General features: G+C 42.2%; 4 protein-coding genes across 4 annotated transcripts; all 4 read right to left on the bottom strand.

The window, feature by feature from the left end:
• Positions 1 to 174: 174 nt before the first annotated feature.
• LOC115690552 (chloroplast envelope quinone oxidoreductase homolog) lies at positions 175 to 3,506 on the bottom strand. Its single transcript, XM_030616934.2, has 4 exons — positions 3,161 to 3,506; positions 1,784 to 1,925; positions 1,075 to 1,166; positions 175 to 903 (listed from the first exon to the last, which is right to left on the bottom strand). The coding sequence occupies exons 1-4, from the start codon at positions 3,230 to 3,232 to the stop codon at positions 214 to 216; spliced, it is 996 nt and encodes a 331-aa protein (XP_030472794.2). The 5' UTR covers positions 3,233 to 3,506; the 3' UTR covers positions 175 to 213.
• A 3,840-nt stretch (positions 3,507 to 7,346) lies between these two features.
• LOC115690553 (chloroplast envelope quinone oxidoreductase homolog) lies at positions 7,347 to 10,327 on the bottom strand. Its single transcript, XM_030616935.2, has 4 exons — positions 10,133 to 10,327; positions 8,988 to 9,129; positions 8,454 to 8,545; positions 7,347 to 8,231 (listed from the first exon to the last, which is right to left on the bottom strand). The coding sequence occupies exons 1-4, from the start codon at positions 10,301 to 10,303 to the stop codon at positions 7,542 to 7,544; spliced, it is 1,095 nt and encodes a 364-aa protein (XP_030472795.2). The 5' UTR covers positions 10,304 to 10,327; the 3' UTR covers positions 7,347 to 7,541.
• Positions 10,328 to 11,705: 1,378 nt separating this feature from the next.
• LOC115690550 (chloroplast envelope quinone oxidoreductase homolog) lies at positions 11,706 to 15,110 on the bottom strand. Its single transcript, XM_030616931.2, has 4 exons — positions 14,950 to 15,110; positions 13,598 to 13,739; positions 12,803 to 12,894; positions 11,706 to 12,584 (listed from the first exon to the last, which is right to left on the bottom strand). Exons 1-4 carry the CDS (start codon positions 15,019 to 15,021, stop codon positions 11,895 to 11,897), a joined length of 996 nt encoding a protein of 331 aa, XP_030472791.1. The 5' UTR covers positions 15,022 to 15,110; the 3' UTR covers positions 11,706 to 11,894.
• Positions 15,111 to 18,467: 3,357 nt separating this feature from the next.
• LOC115690551 (chloroplast envelope quinone oxidoreductase homolog) lies at positions 18,468 to 21,462 on the bottom strand. The gene is made up of 4 exons (XM_030616933.2): positions 21,159 to 21,462; positions 20,050 to 20,191; positions 19,419 to 19,510; positions 18,468 to 19,195 (listed from the first exon to the last, which is right to left on the bottom strand). The coding sequence occupies exons 1-4, from the start codon at positions 21,228 to 21,230 to the stop codon at positions 18,506 to 18,508; spliced, it is 996 nt and encodes a 331-aa protein (XP_030472793.1). The 5' UTR covers positions 21,231 to 21,462; the 3' UTR covers positions 18,468 to 18,505.
• Positions 21,463 to 24,261: the final 2,799 nt, after the last annotated feature.

The raw sequence follows: 24,261 nt of genomic DNA, 5'->3' as shown, positions 1-24,261 counted from the left end.
GTTTTTAATCTACCATGAAAATAACATGTTTTGGGTTATAAAAAAAATAAATAACAAATAATCAAAATTGCTGTATGATCCACCCCTTCAAGAATTTATGGCTTACAATATGATGTTATTCTATCAGTAGCTCAAAAATTATTTTGCTAGCAGAGCCCTAACAACATATAATGCGTACTAAACAACAGCATAACATAACACCAGTACTTGGTCTTATGGCACTACAATTATCTTACCAGTGGCGCGACCGCTGAGAGACTTTGCCCAACCATCTTCAGCTTGGCTCAGCGGATGCGTCGAGTCGATGAAGGTCTTGAGCTTCCCTTCCTTAACCAACTGTACCAGAAGCTCCAGATCCTCACTTTTGAGTGTTGCCATCATCGGCACGAGCTGCTTCTTGGAGAAGGTGAGCTTCTTGAGAGCAAAAGTCATCATGCCCCCGACACTCGGACTGAGATCTATCACCTTGCCGCATTCGCTCAAGTTCGGCTCGAAAACTGACCAAGGGAATCCTTCCGCGCAGTGGACCACGAAGTCGTACTTCTTGCCGGATGAGCTCTTCAAGGCAGCTCCCTCCGGGGTCTTATAGTCGAGGACCTCGTCGGCGCCGAGGCTCTTGACGAGGTCGACGTTGCGGGCCCCGCAAGTTGCGGTCACGTGGGTGTTTCCCAGCTTCGCGAGCTGGACCGCGTAGTGGCCGACGCCGCCCGAGGCAGCGGTGATCAGGATGTTCTTCAGCGGCCCGCTCCCGTCGAGCTTTACCCCGGCAGCTTGGGTGAGGGCCTGGAGAGCCGTGATACCGGCCATGGGCAACCCTGCCGCTTCTGGGGCTGATACTTCAGGTGGCCTTGCCGCTGTTAGGCTCTCCCTTGTAACGGCGAACTCAGCCAATCCACCTCCTGCCTGTCAGATGATCACATAAAAGCACAGAATGATATATAACATCAGCCGGCCTGAAGTAACCTGTAGGAGTTCACAAACTGACTAGGAGAGCAGTTAGTGATTTCGGGAATTCCAGTTTGTGATCCACCATCATTGTCAAAATGAAGGCAAAACATGAAGGATGAGCGTTACAAGGATGTTGAGCGTGGCTACGACTTTGTCACCGGGTTTAAATTTCTTGACCGCCGGTCCAACCTTAACAACCTCTCCTGCTACATCCGAGGCTGTAAAAATGAAGGCAAAGAGACAAAAGATACGAAGTTACACTTATATTCGCACGTATGCTTAAGAATATAACTGGCCCATTTATGATGCTCAGAGAGTGAGCACACTACATGGCAAAACAAACATGCCCATCTCCAAATAATTCACACCAAAACCAGCAAAGTGATGTCCTGCCCTCAAGACCAAACCAGATTATCTAGTACATGCTCACACACACACACAAACACAATCATTCCTGTGCGCGCGCACGTTCGGGAAGCAACCAAACAGTATGGCGATTGCACGTCATCTGAAATGGCTCATGCCCACAGGTTAGATAAGGGGAAAAACAATGACAGACACGAATACTTCAAGTAGCAAAATAGTCTGCATGAATTGGTTCTTCTTAACATACTGTAGGGCGCAAAATGAGTGATAAAGCAGACAAAAGCAAAAGAAAAAAAAAGATGAATGAGGACATAATGCAACTATATTGACTATATTGCCTGCCCAGGCAAAAATGAACAATCTTTAAGAAATAACTCTTCACCCAAAGATCGATACATTACAAACAAAACCATCACACTTCTTCTCAACAAGGTAGGAAAAAGAGCAATTTCCAGTTTCAACACAATACCAGGTATCTGAGGGAACTTGCGCGGAAGAAATGGTCTCATCACTCCTTTCTGCATTTTCCAATCATAAGGATTCACACTAATTGCTTCCAGTTTCAGCAAAACCTCATCCTTTTTAGGTGCAGGAACCGGGACATCCACATGCTGCAAGAAGCACAAGAACAGGTAAAATGGTGTGTAATGCAAATCAAAAGCATAAATGAAACACAAATAATTTGGCAACCCAAATCACTCAGCACGTATCTACACAAAGAAGAACAGAGGAGACATTTGTAACATTCAATCAGATCCTCTGATTAATACGCGTCAGCTCACACAAGAACAGAAAAAAAAGATCAATTAACTTGAAAAGGATCACTTTTTCACTGATTTATGCTAACCAAATTCCTGACTTTACGCAATCTAAGGAGCAACACTCCAGCCAACATGTATTATGACAAAACACTCAAAGAGAAACGGATCTAACATTTATTCACAAAAGTATATCTAACATATGTAAGCTTCAGTATACGTCTGTCCCCGAGTTCCACCGGTCTTCTTCTAGGGTAGCAGCAGATCGAATTCGGTAGACTTCAAATTATCAGATAGACATTCCTGTCAAAAACTTAATTCTGTTTGTTTCATCGTCAATTTTTCTCTACGCCAACACCCAAAATCTTGATTGGGTCTGGTCAAACAGGACAAAGTAACGAGAAAAGAAAATGCTTGGCCGAAAAGGGACTGAAAGAGGATGCAAACGATATCATCAAACGCTCAATAAGGGAATCAGATAAACGTGCCAAGAGAACTATAAGCTTGGGGCTTAATTTGTGCCACTTTATTCACTCCTACACCAAAGTTATGATCATCGAGGGCGTGTTGATCGATGGAATCCTAACATATTCACTAAAAAATCAAAAACTGTAGCAGAACAAGCGGTTTACTCTGTTGCTCTAGCAAAACCAGACCGAACTCCGTCGCCGTGCTTGCGCAAAAGTCATAATCTTGATAGCATCATCACTCAATTTTTAATGTTCCGTATTCTCAACTGTTGACGCAATTGCTAAAAAGAACAAGTTGTTGGCTCAATAATAATATTGGAACAGAACAGGCTAGCAGAACAAGTCGTAATTTGAATCCCAAGAAGTCCACCAAACAAACATTCCCACAACCAACATACGAGAACCCCCAACAGCTTCTTCCTCTGTTTACTTTGGAACAGCAGAATAAAAAAAGCAGGAAAGGTTGGCTTCGACATTTTCACTAAAGTGACAACGATCCATGGACATCATTAGTTGTCCCAGAACACATAAACACTGTACGCCCATGCAAACTTCGTTATGTCAACACGCGAACGTGCACATGAATAACGAGACGATCAAGAGCCGAAACATTCGCACCTTCAACCCGGCGGATCCTCCGCCGTAAGACAAGTAGCAGACCGCATGCATCGTCGGCTTGTTCTCCGCCATTTTTCGTTCCCGAAGCTCACCGAATTGTGTGAAGATCTAAATAGCGCGAGAGGTGGAAGAAGCTTTGTCGCAAGAAGAAATTTCTTCGGGCATGAAATGTCATCTGGTCAAAGGCGTGCACGTATAGATAGCCGCGGATTTCCATTTGCGAATGACCGGAATGGCCTCACTTCGATGGGACAGTTTCTTGCGTATTTTTTGTCTGTGGAAGGTTCGGCGAGGGGAAACGGAACGAGGGCATCACCGGAACTTGGTTCTTCTCGTCTTGCGAGCCTGAGAAGAACGAGAGCAAAGGTGTGGATAGGGGTGAGTATGGTCCGGGTGGGTAATTTTCATTTTAGAGCCGGGAACCGCCTACTAAAGATCGGTTTCGAAAAATTAGAATCGGAAATTGCCCGTTGGTTCCATGGATTTACCCGGAAATCGGACCGCTGGTCTGGTTCGGTTCCTGAGTAGGTCCATGGAACCGGTCTTACCAGCCAAGGACGAAGATGGAGACGAAGATGGTGAGGTGAGCATTGACCGAGAAGAGTGAGAGAGTGAGAGTGAGAGTGAGCATGAGGCGAAGGCGAAAAAATGTGTTTCTCGACTTAATGTGAGGCTGCGAGCTTTGAGCGAGTTAGGTTTTGTTTAGGAATTTAGAATTTTTTTTTAAATTAAAAATTAAATAAATATATTATATTATTATTATATTACATGTCTGGTCCAGGTGGGCGGTTCTACACCTGAAATCGGAAATCGGATCAATACCCATCAGTTCCCAAAAATTGGGATCGAGAACCTTTCAGGACCGTCTAGAACCAGATCGGAATCGGATCGGAACGCGGTGATAACTTGAATTGTTCAAACGGTTTTGGGTTCTTTTGCACAAGAGATGGATAACCGAAGGTGGACCTGCCTCGAGCACGCAAAAGTAGAACGGTTTTTTTTCTTTTGGTCAGAAAAGTAGAACGTTGAAAAAGCGTCATTTGTACTTCTATCCTCGTGTTGGGCAGATCTTTCTTATCAGTTCAAAGAAGATGATCAGACAGCCCCCCAGACCACCGGCGACGGTTGTCCATCATCGTATGCACACAGAGAACTACATGCTCCATGTGACACGACATTCATGGAATAATGACTAAGAGGCTACCTGTTCTGCCAGTAGCTCGGGGGTAGGGCAATCGTCGAATTTGGATCAAGTTTGAAAATGATTTGATCCATTTATATGCAACACTAATTTAGTGAGCAATAACCAATTCATACTATAGTGTTTGTGAGATTTGATAAGATCGCAGTCAACTGTTCTAAAAGTTTAATGAATGCGCTTAGTCTGGTCTTTTTACCTAGCACTAAATTTGAACTCAGGACCTCCAGCTTTGATATCATGTGAGATTTATTGAGATCACTGCCAATTGTTCTAAAAATTTAAGCTGTCAGATGAAGGCGTGAGTTAATATTTAATTATTCTAGCAGTACTAAAACACGTTCATGTTAATCCAACCTATGAAACCCTTATCTACCTATTTAACCCACTTTATACTCTTCATGTGTGCATATGTTACTTGAATTAAATTTTCATATCAAATTAAAAAAGTAAATTAGTACAATAAAAAATGTTTGTAAATAAAGTAAAAATCGAAAAAAAAACCTTATAAATTGAAATAATTATAAATAACTATGAAAGTGTGCATGTGTTGTGACGGAACACACTTTGAATGCATACTTTATTGATCTGAGTTTAGTTAATCCTTTTTCCATCGCCAAATCCATCAAAACCCATTAGAACCTATTTACGACGAAAAACTAATTATTTATTTTTTCCTACATTTTCTTTACTCTCTGTAAAGTTTGCAATTCCATAACGATGTGCGATCATGAGCGTCGTGATTCGGTTGGAAAGTTATTCACAGAGTCAATAAGTTTGTTCCTTCGAAATCGAAATGCACACACTTGCCATTAGAAATTAGAATTGCTTTGGAAAGGCACATGACATAGCCCCACGCCACTCCCATGGTGAATTGCATTACTTTTTTCCTTCTTGGTAATTTCCATTTTGCTGTAAATAATCAAACCACAATCAAAATGAGATTAAAAGGTCAAAAAAGAGAAAAGATTAAAGCAAAGCAAAGAAAAGAAAAGCTTGCCCTAAACCGACCAGAATCGTTGGAATAGTAGAATAAAAACATATGAACCATAACAAGCCACCTCATCTCATTGACTTACTTGAAAAAAACGAGCGACCTCAATTTAAGCCCACCTTCTCCTCCTAAGCTGTCTTAATCATGTTTATAAGATTTCTGCGTTCGACCTTTTAGCTGGGTTGGGTAAGGTGTAAACCCGTTAAAAACCCCATTGGGCTTAGCTTTTTATTAACTCCTGCCAATTCCTTTTTGTTCCAAATTTTACTTAACCCATACAATAATTCGGTCCATTGTACATGGATTAAGAAGTAGATCATAGACCCATTTTGACAGCTCTACTGAGGCCACTGTTCTTGTCGCTCTATTTATAGTAAACCTAGAGTTTTTTATTCGAATCTTCTACTATGGTATATGTCTCGCCAATAACAATCAAAAGCAAAAGGTCTCGCGCCTTGGAAACGACGGTTCCCCCACTTTGGTAAGAAATCGCGTGCACTAGCTTCGTATCCCCCACTTGCTATCGAGAAGCTCCCCAGGAAAGGCATGATTCGCGAACAATCACGACTTCGGACGAAAGGGAATCATTATCTTGATTCTTGACTATGGTATTGGCAAGGTTTATAAACTTTTTTTGACAGAGTATTTTCTATTTGTGGGAGAAGGTATCACATTTGTTGTCAATGGAAAATTAACAAAATCAAAGTATCAATGTCAATATGTAAGATGAGAAAAGGCAAAATAACTCTTCATTTTTATTTGTATATCCAATTTTTCAAAAGACAGTATAAATAGACTTTTCATCAAGTAGGACAATTATCACTATCAAAGCTACAAGACAAATTGGAATAACAATTAGGACAAACATCACTATCAAAGCTAGGAGACAAATTAGAATTAGCATTAAATTTCAAAAACTCGACTTTAATTTCGATAATAGACCATAAATTTATTTCATAAAAGTAAAGTAAATAGAGCAACAAAACTACGGATAATTCTAAAGTTTGAGAGTAATATTGACTGTACATCAAAATTATGGCGTAAGCATGACATCAGCTCCTTAGTCTAATCAACTAAATTGCAAGGTAATTGAGTTTGAAGTTCGAACAAAATTTTTTTTATGTGCTCTCAAGTTTATACAATTCTTTGCTAATATATCGCATATGACCATCTTATCGTTAGCTTTCAAATAGTAAAGAAGAGGTTCTCCTTAAATCGATGTGACAATGACACACGGCGCATTCGTAGCGTATCATGTGTCCTCAATCATCGTCCAATCCCTTTAATTTCAACACGATTATCAGCATAGGCTCACATATTTATGTGTATTGCGTTTATGTGATCTGGACTTTCTTGTCTACTAAATTTTTCCTTAAATTAGTTTACAGATGACTATGATTGATACCTAATACGATAACAAAGGGTCCAAAAAATTTAAAAAAAAATACATCGAATACTATGGTAAGACACAATAAGCTTAAATTAAGTATAATATGGCCACAATTAGAATAAAATGAATAATAATGGGTGAGTGGTCATGCAAGTTGGAAGTACGCTGGGTTTCATTTCACCAACCCTTTTTGCAATGTTATATTCATCATCAATTCTTTTGAAAGTTTGCCCACATAGACGGATCGAGCCATTACAAGCGGTGTGATGATACTCGACAATTAGTGAAGTACATGTATGGGTGCTCTTGTCATGGACATATGTGAAAATACGTCACTGAGATAATATGAATTATGTTACGTGTTCCGAACTTTTTAGGCAAATAGCGAAGAAGGTAAACACGTCATCATAATTACTTCCACGTTGTGGTAAGTTCACTAAGAGTTTACTCATGGTACGAGGGCCCGTTCACGGAAAAATTCTAATGGCGCTGATAATTAGTAGTTAAGTTTGGTAGTGAAGAGTAGAAGTACAAGAATAAGGAGCAAAGATATAGCAGAATTCAACTGTTTTCAAGCTATTGAGCCAAAAGTACAAGCGACAAAGAAGACAAAGATTCAAAGAGAACACATTCATAAGCATTTCATTGTAATGTAAAATCGCTCCGTTCAAAGTGATATTACGCTTTCCAGAAATCTGTCTAAAGTGAAAGAAAATGAACACAATGTTCAATAACATTCCCAGCAAGAAGCAAATCACTATCATAGACAACACGCCCAGAAAGCACCAGCAATTAGTCCCTATGGCTCTACAATTATCTTACCAGTGGCGTGACCGCTTATCGACTTTGCCCAAGCATCCTCAGCTTTGTTCAGCGGATACTTCGAGTCGATGGCGGTCTTGATCTTCCCTTCCTTAGCCAACTTCACCAGGAATTCCAGGTTCTCGCCCTTGGGTATTAACAGAAATGGCTCGAGGTGCTTCTTCGAGAAGGTGAGTTTCTTGAGAGCGAAAGTCGTCATTGTGCTGATGCCCGGGGTGAGATCTATCACTTTGCCGCATTCGCTCAAATTCGGCTCGAAAACTGACCAAGGGAAAGCGTGCGCGCAGTGGACCACGAAGTCGTACTTCTTGCTGGATGGGCTCTTCAAGACAGCTCCCTCTGCGGTCTTGTAGTCGAGGACCTCATCAGCGCCGAGGCTCCTGACGAAGTCAATGTTGCGAGCCCCACAAGTTGCAGTCACGTGTGTGTTTCCTAGCTTCGCGAGTTGAACTGCAAAGTGGCCGACGCCGCCTGAGGCAGCAGTGATCAGGATATTCTTCAGTGGCCCGCTCCCGTCGAGCTTTACCCCAGCAGCTTGGGTGAGGGCCTGGAGAGCAGTGAGGCCAGCTACAGGCAACCCTGCCCCTTCTGGTGCGGATACTTCAGGTGGTCTTGCCACTGTTAGACTCTCATTCGCGACGGCAAACTCGGCAAATCCACCACCGTTCTGTCGTGTTATCAAATTAAAGCATACCGAAAATATTATATCAACAGACAGGCAAAACAAATGTCTTCATGCTAGCTAGTTGAAAGAGATGACATGTGCAGAACATGAGGGATGACATAGAAAGCTGTCAGTTTTACCAAAAAACTCTCTCAACTGATCCTCCACGCGAGCAAAACTAGTTGAAAGAGATGACATGTGCAGAACATGAGGGATGAGCATTACACTAATACTGAGGTAGGCTACGACTTTGTCGCCAGCTTTAAAATTCTCGACTCCTGGACCAACCTCAACCACCTCTCCTGCGACATCGCAGGCTGTACAATACAAGTGAAGAATCTCTTCAGCTAAAGAGAAGTGAAAGATATGCACGCCAAAGTTGCAATTTGGTAGTTGATTATGTTCATGTGCTTAACAAAACAACCGGCCATTTATGAAACTCAGAGCTGGAACAGCTGTTGTTAGCATACCATAGTTCACAAAATGAAGAGCCAGACCTTAAGCATCACAGAATTACCAAATCATCTGACAGTAAAGTGCACGAAAGTAACGCAGTTGAATGAGGACATTATCTTCCTCATACTTCGTTATTATGTTGAGTGTACTTTGTATTGCATCACCAAGCAAATATGATCAATCTTTAAGAAACATCTCTTCACCCAAAAAAGAGGCCCCATACTTTACAAAACCATCGTATTCTTGTCGAGAAGGGAGCCAAAAACAGAACATTTCTTATTGCAAGGCAAACATGATCATTACCAGGTATGTAAGGGAACTTCGGAGGAAGAAAGGGTCTTAGCATTCCGCTCTGTATTTTCCAATCGACGGGATTTATAGTAACCGCTTCCAATTTCAGCAGAACCTTATCATTCTTTGGCTCAGGAACCGGTACTTTTACATGCTACAAGAAGCACAAGAACAGGTAATGAGGTACGAGAACTAGAGCAAACCTGAAGTGGAAAACAGCAGTACTCATCCTCATCTGTAAAACATGAAAACAAGATCAAAGGAGACATTCATGACACTGATGATACTATAGGATTCATACCTTACAGCTAACGCAGACAAGAAGGAACAACAACAAAAACAGTAGTACCGATTCAGATTTGCAATCAGGTCCAATCCCACTCCGACCAGAACGAACCGAAGATATATGCTCCACCAAAGAACAGGTCCGAGAAGGTGCATAAGTTTCAATTTGAAGATCGTAGAGGGAACTAGATAAACACAACGGATGGCACAGAAGGAAGAAATTTAAAAAAAGGTTTTGCACTTCCTAACTCGGGGGCAAGATATCTATTATTTACGAGTTCCGTCGATATTGGTATAAATTTACTCAAGCACCAAGCAGTTGGGTGCAACCCGCGGCCCCTGCGATCCATCATTGGATAAGCACAACGCAAGAATAGAGAACTCCGTGCTCGATATGGCATGAAATTCATAAGATAATAACTAAAGGGTTGTACACTATTCCATGTTGCACCAGTAGTTTGCAGCTCGCTTAGCCTCACTCTTTCACTCTCGTGCCTTGAGAATGTTCTATGATACGAAACCTGTTATCTTCTTCCTTCCCAAAGCAGGGTGTGATGAATCAATGGATCCTCATTCATGTACCCATCAACAATCAAAAGCTGTTGCAGCATGAGCTCAACCAAAGAGACTCATTAAACGTTGAATCAAGCAAAGTACGACACTGTAACTGATTATCTTCAAGCAGGTTACAAAGGACCCTTCCTTTGACTCCGGTTTCATGGCATTGGCGTGCAAATTTAGCATGCACGAGGATTAGAAATCACGGGGAGGCTCGGATCGAAGCACGGAGATCCAGAGTTTCCGCTTCAGATCATCGAGAAATGAACGTCTCCTCACCACACCAAGAATCAAGAGCAGACCCCGTTTCGCACCTTCAGACCGGCGGCTCCTCCGCCGTAAGAATCGTACCGAACCGCGCGCATTAGCTTCTCCTCCGCCACTTGCAATAGCAGAACGCTTTGAAGAACCGTCATCGGTTGCTTTCCTGAAAATCGCGCCGAATGTGATTCCACGAGTGAGAGCAGTTCCGACGAAAATCCCATAGCTTTACTTCATGGTATCGTTAGAGTACTTGATGGAAACACAACGACTGATCCGGGTGACAGTTACTCACACGACACGTGGCACGATGTGAACCACATAGAAATCATCGGATTTGACGCTGATCCGACGAGATTACCTGTCGTGTCTTGAGATCAACACGATCAGCTTAATTCATATAACCCATTTAACTTGATGAATTAATATCGACGCAACATGTACTCGACTTGATTAGACATAATTCACAAGAAGATTATGTCGTCTGTATTGTTTATTATTAATAATTCATTGGCTACAAAACTTATAAAATTTGTATATTTGAGTAAAGCGTCGAGATTTCCAACTCAGAAATTGAAGGATACTTGTTCAGATCTTACTGAATGCATGCAAAGTGCTCGTGTCATCACTTGCACTAGCCTAAAACCTGGAATTAACAAATTTATGAGATTTGCAAGGGATTTACGGACCTCTAGGTAGAGGGGTTCCACGTCCGGACCCTTGTATTTGTAAATAATAATTCATTAACGATGAATCTAAGAGTTTAATCCGATTTTATGATATTTTGTTTATGAAATATACTAACTTATAAACAATTTCGATGAAAAATTAAGGATATTTAGTGTTAGATTCAAGTTGCGTGTCGATTTCGCATCATGGCATGTCATGCAATCTCATTGATCCATGAACTTGTTATTTAATCACGTCACAGACGGCCACTTTCTCTCGTTTATAAATTTTTCAACGTAGTATTTGCACGTTCACCGCATGGGAACCTTGATGAGGGAAAATGTATTAGATCTACGGTCAAATGGAAAATTAACAAAATCAAAGTATCAATGCCAATATGTAAAATAAGAACAGGGAAAGTGAACATAACGAGTGACAAAATTACAGATGGTTCTAAAAATTGAAAACAATATCGAATATCTATCAATATTATAGCGTGAGCATGACGTCAATTGTTTTCCCTGATTAACCGAATTGCAAGGTAATTGATTTTGAGAGTTGGATCAAATTTTGTACTGTCTTTTAATCAACTCTTCAGTTCATAGAACTTTTTGCCAATAAATAGCACATGACCATCTTAGTGTTAGCTCTCAAATAGTAAAAAAGAGGTTCTCTTCAAAATTGATGTGGCACTGACATGTACCGAGTATCCACATAGGCGTACATTCTTATGGGTACCGCGTTTCCATGATCTGTATTTTATTGTATAATAAATTTTTCCTTGAAATATCTTACACGTGACTATGACTGAAACCTAATACGAAAATAAATAATCCCAAAAAATTCACATTGTACGAGAACCGTGCGCGTGATGCATTGAACTGTATAAAGCTGAGCTTAGGTAGGCGACAGCCACTAATAATTGAGCCAAAAGTACAAGTGAAAAAGATTCAAAGATTCAAAGGAAGAACACAAGTATAAGCACTTCAATATAATGTAAATCGCTCTGTTCAAAGTGATATCATACATTCCAGAAACCTTTCTATAGGTGAAAATGAACAAAAACGTTCAACAACATTCACAGCAAGAAGCAAATCATTACCATAGACAACACCCACAAAAGCACCAGCAATCAGTATTTAGTCCCTATGGCTCTACAATAATCTTACCAGTGGCGTGACCACTTATAGACTTCTCCCAAGCATCTTTCACTTGGCTCAGCGGATATGTCGAATCGATGACAGTCTTGAGCTTCCCTTCCTTAACCAACTTAACCAGAAAGTCCAGATTCTCGCCCTTGGCCGTTAACAACAACAGCGCGAGCTGCTTCTTGGAGAAGGTGAGTTTCTTGAGAGCGAAAGTCATCATCGTGCCAAAGCTTGGGGTGATATCTATCACCTTGCCACGCTCGCTCAAGTTCGGCTCGAAAACTGACCAAGGGAAAGCGTGCGCGCAGTGGACCACGAAGTCGTACTTCTTGTCGGATGGGCTCTTCAAGGCAGCTCCCTCTGGGGTCTTGTAGTCGAGGACCTCGTCAGCGCCGAGGCTCTTGACAAAGTCAATGTTGCGAGCCCCACAAGTTGCAGTCACGTGCGTGTTTCCTAGCTTCGCGAGTTGAACTGCGTAGTGGCCAACGCCGCCTGAGGCAGCGGTGATCAGGATATTCTTGGGTGGCCCACTCCCGTCGAGCTTTACCCCAGCAGCTTGGGTGAGGGCCTGGAGAGCAGTGAGGCCGGCTACTGGTAACCCTGCCCCTTCTGGTGCTGATACTTCAGGTGGCCTTGCCACCATTAGGCTCTCCTTTGCGACGGCAAACTCGCCAAATCCTCCTCCTTTCTGACAGGTTATCATATAAAAGCACAAAATGGTCTAACATCAGCTGGCCTCAACTAGCGTGTAGGAGTTCATAAACTGACTAAGAGAGCAATCAGTTGTTCCAAGAACTCTCGCAATTTGTGAAAAAGTTAACTTTAATTCCAGTTTGTGATCCACCATCATCGCAAAAAACAATCTTACCAACAGATAAAATGCAAAAAATGAAGGGTGAGCATTACAAAGCGATCGAGGAGAGCTACGACTTTGTCGCCAGGTTTAAATTTCTCGACTGCTGGTCCAACCTCAACAACCTCTCCTCCTACATCAGTGGCTGTAAAATGAAGGCAAAGAGACAAAAGATACGAAGTTACACTTATATTCAGCACATATGCTTAACAAAATAACCAGCCCATAGATGAAGCTCAAAGAGTGAGCATACTAGAAGGCAAAAGAAACATGCCTAACCCCAAATCATTGACACTAAACCACGGAAAACAATGTCCTGCCCTCAAGACAATCCCAGATAATCTAGTTATCAGCATTCCCAACATGGACCCAGCACATGCTCACACACACACACAAACACAAGCATTCCTATACGCACGCGCATTCCGGAAGCAACCAAACAATAAATCATTCAAAATGGCTCACAGCCACAGTTTAGATAGGGAAAAACAATGACGCACACGAATGCTTTAAGTAGTAAAATTGTCTGCACGAATTGGTTCTTGTTAACATACTGTAGTCCACAAAATGAAAATAAAATAGTCATCTCTTAAGCACAATAGATTCACCAAATCAGTGATAAAGCGGACAAAAGTAAATAGCATGAACGAATTGGCCCAAAGTTTATAAAAGAAAAAACAGATGAATGAGGACATAATGCAACTATATTGACTATATTGCCTACCCAAGCAAATATGAACAATCTTTAAGAGATGACTCTTCCCCCAAGGATCCATACATTTGGGAAACCATCACACTTCTTCTCAACAAGGCAAGACAAATAGCAAGTTCCAGTTTCAACACAATACCAGGTATGTGAGGGAACTTGGCAGGAAAAAGTGGCCTCAGCATTCCTTTCTGCGTTTTCCAATCAACAGGGTTTATACTAGTCGCTTCTATTTTCAGCAAAACCTCACCCTTTTTAGGTGCAGGAACGGGTATATCAACATGCTGCAAGAAGCACAAGAACAGGTAACATGATATGTAATGCAAATATAAAGCACAAATGACAGATATATCTTGACAAAGAAGAACAGAAGAAATATTTATAACATCAATCAGATCGTGTTTAATATCTGTCAGCTCAAGAAAGAACAGAAAAAAAAAAAGATCAATTAACTTGAAAAGGAGCACCTTTTTCACTGTTTTATGATACCCAAATTCCTGACTTTATGCGGTCAATGGAGAAACACTCCAGCCAACATGTATTGTGACAAAACACTTACAGAGCAAGGGATTTTACATTAGCTCACAATAGTGGATTTTTCATTATTCCCGGGTTCTACCGGTCTTCTTCTGGCATAGGGGCAGATCAAATTCAGAATTAGGCTTCACATTATACGATACATATTCCTGTAAAAAACACATTCTGTTTGCTTCATCATCGATTTTTCTCAACACCGACAGGCAAAAATCGCGATTGGGTCCAGTCACACAGGACAAAGAAGACCAAAAGAAGATGCAAACGTTAATCATCAAAAGGTCAGCAAGGAAAATGGATAAACGGGACAAGAGGACCATAAGCTTGGGGGTTAATAGGTGCCACTTTATTCTCTCTTACATAAGGAGAATGTTCTATAACAAAGATCTTCTCTGTTTCCAAAGCTCTGTCCCTAAGGGTTGCGTCGGTCAACGGAATCCTCACATATTATTCATTAAAAATCACAATCCGTAGCAGTATAAGCGTTTTACTCTGTCACGTGAGCAAAATCTGACCGAACTCCATCGCTGCGCTTGCGCAAAAGTCAAAATTTTATCCACCTTCACCATTACCCCTCGATTTCTTACGTCCCGGGAACTCAACCGTAGAGTCAATTACTACCCAAAAGAACAAAGGTCGTCGGCTCCAATAAAAAATGGAACAGAACACGCCAGCAGAGTCTAGAAACCAACAGACGAGAACACTGAACAGCATCAGCAGCAGAATCTAAAAGGCAAAGAAGGGCCAGCTTCAACATTTTCACCAAAGTGACCACGACCCATTTGACGGCACAAGCCATCCGATAACACACGAACACAATTCGTCGATGCGAGCTTCGCTACTTCCGACACATACAGGGTGTCCGGCGCTAGTTTCGCGTCGCACGTATATATACGCGCGCGCGTACGCGCGTGCATAGAGACGAATCGCGAGGCGATCGAGAGCCGAAGACGTTCGCACCTTCAGGCCGTCGGGTCCTCCGCCGTAAGACTCGTACCACACCGCGCGCATCGTCGGCTTCGCCTCTGCCATTTTCCGATTCCCCCGAAGCTCCCTCGAATCGCGTGAAGATCTAGAGGAGCGAGAGGTGGGAAGAAGCACCCTTTTCTCGCGAAAGAGATGGTTTTGTCGGGGCCACGGAAACGGAACCGGGACCGTCCGTTCGGAGGCGAACCGCGTATTCATAGCCGTCGATTCTCTTTTAGGAAATGACTGGAATAGCCTCGCCTCGGTGGGAGACGGTTTCCGTAATAGGTCCGGAGAGAGGGGGAAACGAGGCGAGGGCATGATCGGGATTCGGTTTCCCTTATCCTGCTACCCGCTGAGCATTGAGAAGGACGAGAGCGAAAGGTGGGGGGATGAAACCAAGTGCGTCGAAACGATAGAAAGAAGCCTGATTTGGATACGTCCGGATAAAGCTAGGAACAATGAGTTAACCTATTGGTCATAGAAAACACAAGAATTGCTCACAAATTTGCTAGTCTTTTGGCACCATACGAGCCGAGTCGCTTTCAAAATCAAGGAGCGGATTTGTGTATGAATTGAGACGTACGACGGAAATTGGAGAAATTAGTTAATTTAAGTCCTAAATATATCATACGAACGCCAATTCAATCATTAAATATTTCGATTTGGCCATTTGAGTCCTAAATCTCTGCGTGGAATTCCAATGTAATCCTACTGATCTATTTTCGCCCGGACATCGCTGACGCCTAATACGGCGATGTGCCACGTAGGGCTGGCGATTCCTGGACCGCTACGTCAGCGATTTTAGGCTAAAGTTGTCCGGAATGACTATATTGAAATTTCGCGTAAAGGTTTAGGACTAAATTTTAGAAACTTTACAGCTGAATTGACATCTGTATAATGGGTTTTCGACTAATCAAGTAATTTTCCTTGATAGAAATTCGATTCCTCAAGCTATCAAGTTAAGACAATTTCCTATTTGAGCTAATCATTCAAGTTTTAGCTCGTGTTTTTCCTGATCCAATTGAGATTAAAGATATACTCGAAAAGTTGAGCACGATGTTTAGCAAGGGATTAACGTGGACAATTTTTAATAATAGTTTAATTTTTTTTTTCGAATTATTTATTTATTTATTCTTTTTTTCTTTCTCTTTTTTTTTTTTGCCTTCCCTTCTTCCTTTAGCTAGTCATCAAACCAAGAGGCGAGGGCAGGGGTGGGCGATCCATGGCAAGGCTCGCCCTCGCTAGTGGCCGGCACTAGTGGCTAATAAGGTCAACCTTGCTAGCAAGAGGAAGAAGGGAAGGAAAAAAAAAGAGAGAGAAAGAAAAGAAAAAGAGGAAAAAAATAAAAAATTCAAAAAAATATTCATGGATATTCCTGGCTATTCATGGAATGTGAGAAGGAGATGAAGAATCATCCGCTTCCGGAAGAAATTGAAGAATTTCTTGAGAATCCTACAAGATACATTCATTCTTTTTTAGAATTAATAGGGCTTCAAATCGTTCATTTGAAAAAATGGAAACCATTACCGGATGATCACGATACTTCCCAAAAATAAAAATTCTTGATCAATGGAGGAACAATATCACCATTTTTGTTCAATAAGAAATCAAAGTTGGTGATTGACTCATTACATACTAGAAATAATGCAGGAAATCTTTTGATAATACAGATTCTTATTTCTCGATGATATTCCATGATCAAGATAATTAATTGGTCCCAGTGGCCACCCTTCTTACTTGAGAAGGGGGAGGTGGGGAGTTCGAATCCCCACCTTCGCAGGGGATAGGTGTGGGGCCGCGTAGTTTAAGATGTGGGTTTCGACGCCCACGCCCTGCAAGAGGTGAGGCGCAAGTCTGAGTGTGTATCGTGAGTGAGAAATAGAGTATGACCGACCAAAAAAAAAATTAATTGGTTGAGTCTAGTGAAATCATTTCATTGAAGTTAATTGATATCATATTAAAAGTTATAATTGGTTGAGTCTAGTGAAATCATTTCATTGAAGTTAATTGATATCATATTAAAAGTTATCTATGTCAACGCCAAGTAGGACAGTCGGCGTCCATGTCAGCGATTTCCGGTTAAAATTAGCCGGATGAACTGAATTGATACAAATGCTTTGTTTGGAACTCAATTGGAAAAAAAGCAAGATTTATGACTGAATTGATAGGTTTGTGACTTTGGTAATTTTCCCCCGTTAGAAATCGTCAAACTTATTGCAAAAGTGCAATCGAGTCTTAACATTTATAAATAATACAATCAAATTTTAAAACTTGTCGAATCGATGCGAAAAAGTCATTCTGTTTATTTACTTATTTTTTCGTGTCCGAAACACGCGAGTTGTGATTATTATTGAGATTCATCGTGAAAACTAAACAAAATCTAAAATGCTGAAAAATGCTTGTATTGAACACTACTTGTTTCGACCAAAAAAAAAAAAAAACACGACTTGTTTGCATATGCCGGTTGTCTTGCAAGATGCAGATACATCAGATGATTTGAGCTCATCTATAAAACACACTCGATAGTCCACAGTAAATTCAGACCAATCACATTGAGCTGTGATCTGTCTTTTAGTGTCTAAAACCTCAAACGCATGCGCCAAGGTTCACGCCTAGATACGAGTATAGTAGGTCTCTCTCGAGATCATTCTATCACTCATAAGCCCCATTATAAATTTAGACGAGATCATTTCGAAGGCATTACCAACATCGCTTGAAATTATTAGTCAATGAAAATATTTCATTATCGAACAACAGTTTCTGTCTAATCATTGTCATGCGCGATAAAATAAAAATTTTCGTTCGTTCGTTCATATTTATGAGCGATACAAACGATTATTTGTATGATGATATTTTTCAGATCATTCATTTTTTGCGAAACAAATGCACCATTAAACTAATTTCAATTTGCTTAAAAATTTTTTTTTAGGTGATCCGTCCGCAATCTTATAAATCAGTGAAAAAGTGGGTTGTCGACCCATTTTACCGGTTCTACTTGTAATGTTATTTGCGACCAAGACTCACGCTCCGATCATGGTCGCCTTATGTGATTATTCCGAATATTGTTTTGGGTGTTTTGGCTCGTTTGAGACGAACCGGGTCGTTACAAGTGGTGCGACGACACTTGATACTTGGTGGAGGATATATCGGTCCTCTTGTCTCAGGTATCCGCTTTAGTACGCCAGTGAGATAACTTAGAATTAAGGGGAAGAGAAGACGGTCGAGCCGTCACAACAGGTACTTACATACGATGTTCTCACTAGAAAAATATCAATAATGCTCATAATTTCCAGTTGAGTTTGTTATTGAACAATATTTAAACAATACAAACGATGGATATAGGGAGAAGATTATCGATTCAGTCCTAAACCTATTGTACGGATACCAATTCAACAAAAAAAGCTTTTCAATCTCTTGCCTATGGACTCTGAGCGAAGTTCGAATGTAGTCCTTCCGGCCGATTGCTGTTGGGGAATCGCTGACGTGGTGGTCCACGTAGGGTTTTAAGTGAAATTACACTTCTCAAGAACACACCAGCACTTAAGTCTCATGGCTCTACAATGATCTTGCCAGTGGCGCGACCGCCGATAGACTTAGCCCAAGCATCTTCTGCTTTGCTCAAAGGATACTTCGAGTCGATGAAGGTCTTGAGCTTCCCTTCCTTAACCAAGTTAACCAGGAATTCCAGGTTCTCACCTTTGGACGACAGTACCATCGGCACGAGCTGCTTCTTGGAGAAGGTGACTTTCTGGAGCGCAAAAGTCATCATGGCCCTGGCACCCGCGGTGAGATCTATCACCTTGCCGCGGGCGCTCAAGTTCGGCTCGAAAACTTTCCATGGGAATCCGACTGCGCAGTGGACCACGAAGTCGTACTTCTTCCCGGAGGGGCTCTTCAAGGCGGCTCCCTCCGGGGTCTTGTAGTCGAGGACCTCGTCGGCGCCGAGGCTCTTGACGAAGTCGATGTTGCGAGCCCCGCAAGTTGCGGTCACGTGTGTATTCGCTAGCTTCGCGAGCTGAACCACGTGGTGGCCGACACCGCCCGAGGCAGCGGTGATCAGGATGTTCTTCAGCGGTCCGCTCCTGTCGAGCCTTAGCCCGGCAGATTGGGTGAGGGCCTGGAGAGCAGTTAGGCCGGCTGCGAGTAACCCTGCCCCTTCTGGTGCCGATACTTCAGGCGGCCTCGCCACCGTTAGGCTCTCCTTTGCAGCGGTGAACTCGGCGAATCCACCTCCTGCCTGTCAGGTTATCAAACAAAGGCCGAGAATGATCTAACATTAGCGGGTCTGAACTAGCGTGCACGAGTTACACGAACGGACTAGGAGAGAAATCAGCCATTCCAGGAACTCTCTCAATCTATAAAAAGGTCAATTCTGATTCCAGTCTTTGATCCAGCATCATAGCAACATCCAAGACCAGTCAAAAGATAAAAGGCAAGGCATGAAGAAGGGTGAGCATTACAAGGGGATTGAGGACGGCTACGACTTTGTCACCAGGTTTAAATTTCTTGCCTGCTGGTCCAACCTTGACAACCTCTCCTGCTACATCCGTGGCTGTAAAAATGAAGGCGAAGAGACAAAAGACGTCAAATTGCACTTGTATTCAGTACATATGCTTTGACAGAAGAAACATGCCTATCTCCAAATCATTCCCACTAACACCTCGAAACATGATGTCCTGCCCTCGAGACCATACCAAACGCATAAGCATTCCCGTGCGCTGGCACAAACCAGAAGCAACCAAACGATATTGCAATCGCACGTCCTTTCGAATGGCTCGAACCCACGGGTTAGATAGGGAGAAGATGATGACAGACATGAATGCTTGAAAGTAGTAAAATAGTCTGCATGAATCGGTTCTTGTTATAACATAGTGCAGTCTCCAAAATGAAAGTGGCATAGTCATCTCTTAAGCACAACAGATGAATGAGGGCATTATGCAACTATACTGACTATATTGCCTACCCAAGCAAACATGAACAATCTTTAAGAAATAACTCTACACCCAGAGATCCATACATTGTAAAAGACGTCACACTTTTTTTTCTCAACAACGAGGGGAAAAAAGCAATTTCGGGTTTTCAACCCAATACCAGGTATCTGAGGGAACTTGCGAGGAAGAATTGGTCTCAGCAGTCCATCCTGCACTTTCCAATCAAAAGGATTTATACTAATCGCTTCTACTTTCAGCAAAACCTCGTCCTTTTTAGGGTCAGGAACCGGGATATTCACATGCTGCAAGAAGCGCAAAGAACAGGTAACACGGCATGTAAGGCAAATCAAAAGCACAACCGACGCCCAGATAATTGACAACCAAAACCACTCAAACACGTATCTACACAAAGAAGAACAGAGGAGTCGTATATAACATCAATCAGATTTTAGGATTAATACATGTCAGCTCACGAAAGAACAGAAAAATAAAGAGATCAATTAACTTGAAGAAAAGCAGTTTTTTCACTGTTTCCCAATACCCAAATTCCAGACTATATGCAGTCCATAGAGAAACACTTCACGAGCAAGGGATCTTACATTGACTCACAAAAGTGGATCTAACGTATATAAGCATGATTATAGGTCGATCCGTGGGTTCTACCGGTCTTCTTCTGGTGTAGGAGCAGATCGAATTCAGAATTTAGACTTCAAATTATTAGACAGATATTCCTGTCCAAAACATCGTTGGTTTTATATCTTCTGATTCATCGTTGATTTTTCTCAACGCCAACAACCAAAATTGAGATCGGGTCCAGTCATACCGGACAAAGAAACGAGAAAAAGAAAAAGCTTGGCCGAAAAAGGACCAAAGAAGATGCAAACGTTATCGTCAAAAGCTCAATAAGAAAACAGACAAACGTGACCGAGAAGGCTATAAGCTTGGGGCTCACTTTGTGCCGCCTTGTGCACTCTCACATTAGGAGAACGTTCTATAACAAAGATCTTCTCTGTTTCCACCAAACTCAGAGATTCGAGAACACTGAACAGCTTCTTCCTCTGTTCCGTTTGGAATAGAAGAATCTAAAAAGCAAGAAAGGCTCCAATTGACAGCACAAGTTGTCCGAGAACAAGTTAACAGAGTTCGTCAATGCAAACTCTGTTAATTCAACACATATACGGGGTCTGGTGTTAGTTTCGAAATGCGTATACGCGCGTGCGCGTGTGCGAATCGCGAGATATGGTCGAGAGCCGGAAGACATTAGCGCACCTTCAAGCCGGCGGGTCCTCCGCCGTAAGACTCATACCAAACCGCGTGCATCGTCGGCTTCTTCTCCGCCATTGCCTATGTCCTGAAGCTCCCCGGATTGGCGCCAAGGGCTTAAAGATGGAGAGAACGAGAGGGCGGAAGCAGCTCTTTCGCTAGAAGATCTTGTCTCGGGCACGAAACGAAAACCGGGAACGTCCCTTCGGAGGCGAAAGCTTATAGATAGCCGTTGATTTGATTGTCCTTTTGCGTCGGTGGAACGGGGAACATTGCATACTGTACTTGAAGCTTCTTCGTTGTCGAGATAAAATCATCAGGTTGAGATGAGTGAAATTTGTGTATATTACTTGCATTGAACTACAAGGCCAAGTCCCTTTATATAGGGAAAGAATGAACAGTAAACCTAAATGAATGAACAGTAAACCTAAATTACATATTATGTTTAACATCCCCCCGCAAACTCAAGATGAGTTGAAACAAGTCAACTGGAGTTTGGAGAGAAGATCTAAGAAGCGCCCAGGTGGATGTGTCTTTGTGAAGATATCGGCAATCTGATTAGCTGATGAAGTAAAGACAAGTCGTAGAGTGCCACGAAGAACATGAGAGCGGATGAAGTGACAATCTATCTCAATGTGTTTGGTGCGTTCGTGGAAAACATCATTATGTGCAATTTGGATAGCACTGCGATTGTCGCAATGAAGGATTGTCCCACTATGATGACGGACTCCCATATCTTCCAGTAGCCATCGCAACCATAATAACTCCGATGTGGTATCAGCAAGAGCTCGATATTCGAACACGTACTAGAACGAGCAATAGTGGATTGTTTCTTGCTACGCCAGGAGATAAGTGAAGTGCCCAAGAAAAAACAATAACCCGTAGTGGAACGACGATCTTGAGGGTCACCGGCCCGATCGAGATCCGAATAGGCGATCCAACTCCAATGTCGAATGAGCGAGAAAAGTGAAGGCCATGAAATAACGTACCCTTGACATAGCGAAGAATACGAAGAACTGCTAACAAAGTGAGTTGTACGAGGCGCTGTCATGTCTTGGGCGACAATATGAACAGCATGAGCGATGTCAGGGCGAGTAACAGTAAGATATATAAGACTGCCAACTAGCTGTCGATAGAGGGTAGGGTTTTGGAGAGGAGTCCCATCACCGGCATCAAATTTGGCATTGATCTCAAGAGGGGTCGTAACGACCTTGGTGTCCGTGAGTCCTGCTCGAGAAAGAAGATCAGTGGCATATTTGGCTTGTGAAAGATAATATCCGGATGTGTCTGAAGTAACCTCCAAGCCTAAAAAATAACTAAGTTGTCCGAGATCCTTCATCTCGAACTGTTGACCAAGATAATGCTTGAGTTTTGAAATTCCAGGACGATCATCTCCAGTAATAACCATATCATCAACATATAGAAGCAGGAGAATAGATCCACGAGAAGTATGTTGAACAAAAAGAGCGTGGTCATGGGGACTAGATTTAAAGCCAAGAGATGCCATGGTGGAGCTAAACTTGGAATACCATGCACGAGGAGATTGTTTCAATCCATATAATGCACGACGTAATCGACACACTTGGTGGGAAGAATGAGTGTAGCCAGGAGGAGGTACCATATAAACTTCCTCGGTGAGATCGCCATTTAGGAATGCATTTTTGACATCCATCCGAAATGCGAGCCAACGCTAACGACGACAAATGGAAGGCTCATGACAAGTAAGACGTGCAACGGGGCAAAAGTCTCTTCATAATCAATGCCATATTCTGAGTGAAGCCTTTTGCAACGAGGCGAGCTTTATAGCGGTCCACGTACCATTTGCTTTTGTCTTAATCTTGTACACCCATTTACAACCGACAGCGGACTTACCAGGAGGCAGAGCAACTAAATCCCAAGTATGAGATTTGTCTAAAGCTTGTAACTCATCTACCATTGCCTTCTGCCAAAGAGGGTTAGTACTAGCTTCTCTGTATGTGCGAGGTTCATGAAGGGAAGCTATTGTAGAATAACAATGGTAATCTCGAAGCCAAACAGAAGGTTGACTTACTCTGGTGGGGCGACGATCAGAGGATGAAGGAATGACCGCTGGTGGAGAATCCGCGGGAGGTGCAGACACGTCAGAAGTGGCCAAAGTAGGGTCACCAGAATGTCCTGCTTCAAGATGAGAGAAATGTACATCTGGAATGGAAGAGTCAGATGTGGATGGAGGTGTAGTGTCTTCTGGAAATAAGTCCACGGAAGGATTGGTAAAGAAAGGAACATGAGTAGAGGGGTCGAAGGGATGAATAGAGGAGAACATCTTGTGTTCCCAAAACGTGACATGACGAGACACACGAAGACGATTGGAAGCGGGATCCCAACATCTATACCCTTTATGCTCAATGCCATATCCAAGGAAGCAGCATACATGGGCACGAGGTTCTAATTTCGTGCGCTCATGTGGATGAAGGTGCACAAAACAGGCACTACCAAAAACACGTAGAAGAGTGTAATTTGGGACACTACCATACAAACGCTCGTAAGGAGAGATGTGACCTATAATAGGTGATGGAGTACGATTTATAGTGTAAACAGCAGTGTGACAAGCTTCCCCCCAAAACCGTTCAGGACAAGAGGCAGAGATGAGCAGAGTGCGTACAACATCTAAGATATGCCTATGCTTACGTTCAGCTCTACCATTTTGTTGAGAGGTGCCAGGGCAAGAGCGATGAATGATAGTACCATTTTGAGAAAGAATCCGAAGAAATTCTGTATCTCTATATTCCATAGCATTATCAGTACGAAAAATCTTAATATCTCGTGAAAATTGGGTTTTAACCATAGCAACGAAATCACGATAAATACGAGAAAGTTCAGAACGATTTTTCATAAGATAAACCCAAGTATACCGAGAATGGTCATCCACAAAAATGACAAAATAGCGAGAGCCACCCATGGTGGGAGTGGGGGAAGGTCCCCATATATCAGAGTGAATGAGATCAAAAGGAGCATGAGACACAGAATCACTAGTCTGAAACGGTAAAGCATGATGTTTTCCCAACTTACAAGGCAGACAGTCAAAATGTTTAGTGTCAACAGAACCTAAATGACCACTCGAAATTAAAGA

This window comes from Syzygium oleosum, unplaced genomic scaffold, assembly GCF_021117445.2.
Source record: "Syzygium oleosum isolate NSW1041296 unplaced genomic scaffold, Sole_v2.1 Sole_v2.09, whole genome shotgun sequence".
In the NCBI taxonomy this organism is placed as follows: Eukaryota; Viridiplantae; Streptophyta; class Magnoliopsida; order Myrtales; family Myrtaceae; genus Syzygium; species Syzygium oleosum.
The sequence above is the reverse complement of the archived record's forward strand: the minus strand, read 5'-3'. Positions and strand labels throughout refer to the sequence as shown.